Source organism: Epinephelus moara, chromosome 20 (genome assembly GCF_006386435.1).
Source record: "Epinephelus moara isolate mb chromosome 20, YSFRI_EMoa_1.0, whole genome shotgun sequence".
In the NCBI taxonomy this organism is placed as follows: domain Eukaryota; kingdom Metazoa; phylum Chordata; class Actinopteri; order Perciformes; family Serranidae; genus Epinephelus; species Epinephelus moara.
In genome coordinates, this window is record NC_065525.1 from 12,004,953 (window position 1) to 12,012,179 (window position 7,227).

The 7,227-nt window shown below is 40.3% G+C and overlaps 1 protein-coding gene across 1 annotated transcript in view; it reads left to right on the forward strand.

The window, feature by feature from the left end:
• Nucleotides 1-5,882, forward strand: part of olfml1 (olfactomedin-like 1) — a 7,694-nt gene extending 1,812 nt beyond the window's left edge. The window contains exons 2-8 of the mRNA XM_050072117.1: nt 1,192-1,295; nt 1,403-1,593; nt 1,783-1,886; nt 2,196-2,387; nt 4,478-4,658; nt 5,123-5,282; nt 5,468-5,882. Coding sequence (XP_049928074.1) covers nt 1,192-1,295; nt 1,403-1,593; nt 1,783-1,886; nt 2,196-2,387; nt 4,478-4,658; nt 5,123-5,282; nt 5,468-5,624 — 1,089 coding nt within the window. The 3' untranslated portion in view covers nt 5,625-5,882. The remainder of the gene's footprint in view (nt 1-1,191; nt 1,296-1,402; nt 1,594-1,782; nt 1,887-2,195; nt 2,388-4,477; nt 4,659-5,122; nt 5,283-5,467) is intronic.
• The last annotated feature ends 1,345 nt before the right edge of the window (nt 5,883-7,227 follow it).

Below are 7,227 nucleotides of genomic sequence, written 5' to 3' on the forward strand. Positions count from 1 at the left end.
TGCAATTTCAGTCGGTTGCTATAGCGCCCCCCTTTGGCCAATTGATGTAATATTGCTTCATTCGCATCCTCCCATGACCCTCTACCACTGTGCCAAATTTCACATGGATTGACCAAGTCAGTGAGGAGAAAAACGTGGAACAGACACACACACCCACAGACAGAGTTTTGTCATTATATAGTAAGATTTTGAAACGGGAAATGAGTGCTTTTTATTTTTGTCACTTTTAAATATATTTTGGTGCTCATACTCTTTACTTTTACTACTTTTACTTGAGTAAAACTTCGAATTCAGTACTTTTACTTGCAACAGTGTATTTTTACACTGTGGTATTGTTACATTTTCATAAGTAATAATATGTGAGAACAGAAAAATGCTCAAATGTCAACATTTCGATGCAATATCAGCTCAGGCCCAACACACCAAAGTGACATCAAAGAACTCATGGCGACAAGGCCAACTGTTCTGTCGCCTCACGTTGCCTGTGTCTCGACTAGAAAGTTGCACTTGAACATGCTGCAAAGACTACAGCCAACTGACACATACATTCTACACAGGCGTGAAAGGAAATAACTTCCCAAACCAGCAGTACTCTGTATTCAAAAAGGAACAGCTTCAAGACGTTAATTAGCCAGTTAGCAATAACACAACCCAATGATGCAAGAGCAAATGATGTTTACCGTGCACTAGTGTACCATGACACCAAACAGTTCCGACTCATTTCTGCTAAAGAGCTCAATGGCTAAAAAGATGTTACATTATATAACATGTTTCAATCTCACGCTCTTTTGACTTCAGCTGTTTGTTTGCTTTCTTCACTCCTGCTTATTGTGAACTGAGCTGAGCTGAACTGCTGATCAGAGTGATTTCACTCACAATCGGGCTCAGCCATTTCCAATGTCAATTGAACATGCTGAGTTGGCCAAGGGCCAACAAGGGCCAACTTTTGCCAATGGTGCAGGACACACTAAGGCGACAGACGCTCACCAACAGCTCGATATTGACCAACGGAAGGCCGTCAGCTTGGTGTATCAGGGCCCTTAAGGTTAACATTAACAGCCTATTGAAATGAGCAAGGGTGCATTTTATTCCCAAGAATTCAACAACTGTAAGAGGAAGAATGTCAAAAGGCATCTGTCATTAATTGAATTCTGCATTCCTGACACTTTTTCTCTGTGTTCATGCCATCAGGAGCGTCTGAATCTATGTGAGCAAAAGACAGTGAGTGTCACCCAGAAGACCTATGACCTCTCCTCTGAAATCAGGGGTTATCTCTCCACTCTCAGTGTTCTGAGGTAGGCCTGTCGTGAAAAGCGACTTCATCATGCGACTTAATGAAGGAACTACAGTAGTTACTTAAGGTATGTGAGAACTGTGAGAATTAAACTGTTTTGCCCCATAGATCAGAGGTGAAGAGCCAGGTGGACAGTGTGGCTGTGCGTGTAGACCGGGTGGAGAGAGAGTTGGAATATCTTGAAAACAAGATTCCCAGCCAGACAGACATTGAGATGGAAGAGGCGCTGCTGGAACAACAGCTAAAGGCTGCTGAACTGGACCAGCTGAAAAAGAAAGCCACAATCAGAGTGGAGCATGGTAGGTACCGTGTGTGTGTGTGTGTGTGTGTGTGTGTGTGTGTGTGTGTACACGTGGGTGGCGCAGGACAAAGATTACAGCATTTATCTGTTTAGTGGTTTAAAGGAAAAAGGAACAGATACAAAATGTCCTGTACAGAACATTCATTGTGCTTCAGTTCATTCACAGTCTTCTTTCCAACATCCACAGACTGCAACACAGCCCTGAATCAAATCAAGTCTCTCAAGATTGTGAAGAAGACAGGGGACACCTATGGTTCCTGGTTCAAGGACCCCTCTGAAGGATCAGCGAAGGTCTGTTCTTTTGAAAGAATTACATGTTTACAGTAATAATGGACTGATTACAATGGGGAGACATCTCTCTTTCTTGGCAGCAGACTGTGTTTATCTTCCTCTCAGTGTGGGGCTGCTGGTGGATGAATCTAGATTAATTGTACTTTTTTGGTCTAACTCACTCAGTGACATTGATCAACAAGGGAGAAATGTAAATATATGAATGTTGCACATTGCATGAATACCAGATATTAATATTATCATTTTATTTATAGCAAGAATAGGATGTCAAAGCTGAGTTACTAATTACATTTTTCGTAAACCTTTCAGGTCTACCTGTTCAGTGGAATTCGTAACGACACCCTGCTGGAGTATGTTTCTCTGCACAGTTTCACGGAGAGGACCACCACACCACCAGTTAGGGTGGTGCAGCTGCCTTCCTCCTGGCAGGGGACAGGTCATGTGGTCTACAATGGATTCCTCTACTACCACAAGGCAGACACTCCCAACCAGATACTGAAGGTGTGTGACTTAAGTAAAGTTATCAATGTGTTTCTCATCAAGGTAGCTCATTGTTCCTACTAGATTTGTGAAATATAAAAGGGGTTGAAAAAAACATTTTGTTTATCTAGTGGTCATGTTAAAGGATCACATTGCTTGGCAACTGCTGATTGCATTTCAATGATCTGGGACTTTGTCGGTGCTGAAGTAAAACTGCAGTGCAGCTTTTGGCTGGAGATTAACTTAGGTTTATTTCATCTTGTTGCCCTTTTTCCTGTTAACTGAGGTCAGTGAGCCTACAATGCCAAAAGAAACAACTTTGTTCCAGTAAAATGAGCTCACTTTTCTCAAAATACTTTAAGCGTTTGGGAGCAAATGTAATCGCTACAGAGAGTTTACTGAAGAGAAGTGTGTTTCAGAAAATAAATTTCAGAAAAAAACAATTGCACTGCTAAAAGCAAATAAAGACCCATATCCACATAGCCTATAAATAGTGTCTTTAACAGCATTGTCTGAAATATCTGATAATCTATTGGATGGACTGCTATGAATTTTGTACACTTAGAGTTACCAGAGGATGATGCCTAGCCAGGGAACAAGATAAATCTGTGAGCTCATGTTTTATTTGCTCTGGCAGATAAATCTGGTCCCTCTCCTGCACAAACAGATATCCAGCCAAGCAGACCCTGGTCGGTTCAGTCACAACTGTTTATCTGATACGGAGGTGGTTTAATATGATGACTGACAATTTAAGGAGGCCCTGTGCTTTACGCAAAAAAAAAAACATTAAGACATTATTTTTGGCTTGTGCACCTTGTGCCGGGGCAGCCTGGTCTCATAAAAATAAGTGAAATGACCATGACCTCTTATAACCGCATTACATAATGGTGGCACATAATGTGTTAAAATTACATGCCAGCACCAAGGATGCTATCGGAAAGTGAAGTAGGATCCTTTGTCTTTGTGTACACACAATTTCCTTGTTTCAATGTCACACAATGGCTGGTGGTTACAGTAATGTGACGCCCCCACAGATAGTATAAAGTGTGAGCACTGGGAGTAAGGTTGAGGGAGTTGATGGGTCAAACAAACATACGGTCTTTCCTAGGAGACGGCTGTTCATGTCTCATGTGAAACCAAAAGTCAGCGTTGACTTATTATAACTATAACGTAACATATACTTTACATAGCACTACATTGCCTTACATTAAGTTAAATTACATTATGTTATGTCTTGTTAAGTCATGTCACATCACATACTTACATCATATTATAATGTAATTACCTCCTGTAGATAACAAACATAGTTGCAGGATCCAGGAGAATTTGATCTAACATCACATCCAAGGATAATACCTCTTGAACATCAAAAATTAACTAAGCTGAGAGGTTTCAAACTAACTTAAATTTGCAAATTGGTCTGGTGATGCCAGGCTAAAGGCATACTTATACCCTACAATCTAATAACATTCCCATCAGCTTCAGCCATTTGGTTTGGTGCTATTTAGTAAATGTTAGCATGCTGACTTACATGTTAAATATCAATTAGCACTGTCATTATGTGCATGTTAGCATGTTGACATTAGCATAGCTAAAAGCAACAATGTGTATACAGACTCACAGATTCACTAGCATGGCTGTAGAGTCTGTACGTAGCGGAAGGGGAGGGACCACTTTTCAAACTGGAAATGGCAGCCGAGGACTGTGCGACCGTGAGCGTTGTTGCATTGTACAAAAATACATGTGTTTTTGCACTAAGCACCACTATACTGTTGTCGGGTATAACCCAGCAGTATGTTTGTTGGGTTAATTTAGCAGTCTGTAATGATTTGGTACCGCGAATGATAACGCGAATGCTAATGTTAATTTGCTAACTAGCTAATTTACGGTCGTCATTTCCGGTGAGTGCACAATGGCCGTGTTTGGTTTGAGACAACACTAACCTGTCAAAATTTGCGCACTACGCCAATGAGTACATAGTGCACATAGTGCACTACATAGAAGTGTACTAAGGGAAGTATTAGATTTGAGACACGCCATTAGTCTTGTTTGTGCCGTCTAGCTGTGCATTTCTGAATTTGTCAACTGCCATCTGTTTCCATCACGTAAAGGTAGACGTGTTGAATGGCACAGTGGTGGACAGTACACTGCTACCTGGAGCAGGTCGTCTACCAGTCTACAGTCTGAACCCTAACACCTACCTGGACCTGGCTGTAGATGAACTCGGCCTCTGGGTCATCCATGCAGACCCTGAGTATGCAGGAAACCTGGTCATCACCAAACTGGACAAAGGTAGAGAGTACTACCCTGATGTATATAAATAGATATATGAGTACCATAGGGCGGCACGATGGTGTGGTGGTTAGCACTGTCATAGCAAGAGGGTTCCTGGTTCGATTCCTGGTTTGCATGTTCTCCCCGTGTCAGCATGGGTTTTCTCCAGGTACTACGGCTTCCTCCCACAGTCCAAAGACATGCAGGTGGGGGATAGGTCAATTGGTGACTCTAAATTGTCCCTAGGTTTGAATGTGAGTGTGAATAGTTGTCTGTCTCTATGTGTCAGCCCTGCGATAGTCTGGCGACCTGTCCAGGGTGTACCCTGCCTCTCGCCCGATGTCAGCTGGGATAGGCTCCAGCCCCCCCGCGACCCTCAAGAGGATAAGCGGTTAGAAAATGGATGGATGGATGGATGGATGGATGGATGAGTACCATAGCCTGCTCTGTAATCAGCACTTTTTTTTGCTTCCTCACCGCAGTAAGTTTGGCAGTAGAGTATACCTGGGATACACAATGTAGAAGCCGCGATGCTGAAGGAGCCTTCCTAATATGTGGAACTCTCTATGTGGTCTACAACACACGCTACGGAGGTCGCTCCACCATTCAGTGTCTCTACGACATCCATGACACCATCCACAGGTCAGACCAACAAAATACAGTATAGCCTAGATACTCACATAAACATGCACTCTTACATGAAACCATCCACTGGAAAACAGAAACAGGTAGACTGAAGACTGCATTCACATCATCATAGTTTCATAACTGAAGCAATGTCTTAATTTCATTCTACATTTTCCCTTTCCTGTGCCATCCATCTGCAGTGGTGAGAGTCCTGTTATATTCTTCCCAAAGCGCTACACCAGCCACAGCAGCATCTACTACCACCCCGGAGACAAACAGCTGTACACCTGGGACGATGGCTACCAGACAATATACAAAGTGGAGACACGCATAAATGACCCACTCATTGAAGAATGAAGATAATCTACAGTCCTCATCCTTTCAAAACTCGTGTTATCACTTCAAAAAATCTATGCAAAAAACATCAGACCATCAATGAAGGAAACTTACTGATGAGTAGCTTAAATTCTACTATTGTTCAGTATAGTGATCCTTTGCTGGCAATGGATACTACCTTTGTAACTATTACTCGTTAGACATAAAGATCATGTCAAAGCAAAGGCATTTTATACATTTTTACAGGCTTTATACTTTGTATCACCACAATAAAGAACATTTAAAGTGTGTGTTGTACCTGAGTTCTGCCGGGGTTCGTGCTTAGCATATGGGATAGATACAGTGAAGTAGTTACTGGACTGTGTCATATGAGAAAAGAGAGGGAAGGTAGTTTGGAAGCTTTAACAGTAGATCGGGCCTGTTCCTTCTTACACACTTTATTATGATGCAGAGAGCAGTGATGATGAAGAAATTTGTCATCATCAGTGATAAAGCATAGCACACTGTGCTAAATGGGGTTTACTGCAAAGTGATGACGGAGCAGCATGACAGCACAGAATGCGTCTAATAGAGTCAGAGGCATGTGGAAGATAATCATACTAAAAACTTTATTTATATAGCACCTTTCACACAAGAAATGCATCACAAAATGCTTTACAATAAGGGCAGTATAAGTACTGTGAGCTTTACATGAAAATAGACATAATGAACATAAAAAAGGATGCTTAAAAACAGTTTAAAACATGGATTAACTGATTCAACAATTATAATTTAAAATTGATGGTGATTATTAATCAAAATCTCATATAGTACTTCTTCTTGTGTCACCTTTTAGGCCTTCCAACGTTGGGCATAGACTCACCAGCAGACACTGATGAACTGAAATGCATCTGATGTAGAGAATATATGGTCTCTTTTGTGTTTAAAGAGTAACTAACCCCCCAAACCACTTTTTTCTGTTCAAAAGCAATGTATATGGGCATTTAGTAGTGTAGTTGATCAATTCAGGTCCAAATCTTAACATCTGAGTGTTTGAATTCTTCATATTGTGTTAAAAATATCCATAGTGACTGCCCTCTGCAGGCTGAAACCTGGCTATTGCATTTGAATTTTGCTGTTCTGGTGACAACTGCCATATATAGAGGCAGCTTTCATCACCAACCAAGCCCCAACTAACACACCTATTATCCTTGACTAATGGCTTGACAGTAGAAATCCACTCTTCCTCTTGTCTCTAACATAACACATACAAAAGGGAACATGTAATAAAGAAAAGTATCAAGGTTAACGCTGGAAAAACACATTTTGCCTATGGTGAAGAGTATGTTGGAGATAAGGGGAATTACATTAATCCTTTTAATAAAATAAAATAAAATAAAATAAATACTAGTAATAAAAAAGAGTTTAGTTTAAATTAGTTTTTACAGTAAAAAAAATAGTCAAAAAACTAATAGTAATAAAAAAAGAGAAAAAATGGAATTAAAACAAACAAAACAAATTCTTTTGAGTAATAAAGTAGTGAATAAAATAGTAGTTATAAAGAAGAAATTTAAAAGAAAACAAAAAATGTGTAAAAAAAAAAATGAGATTAAAAAAATAGTAGATATAAAAAAAATATTAAATC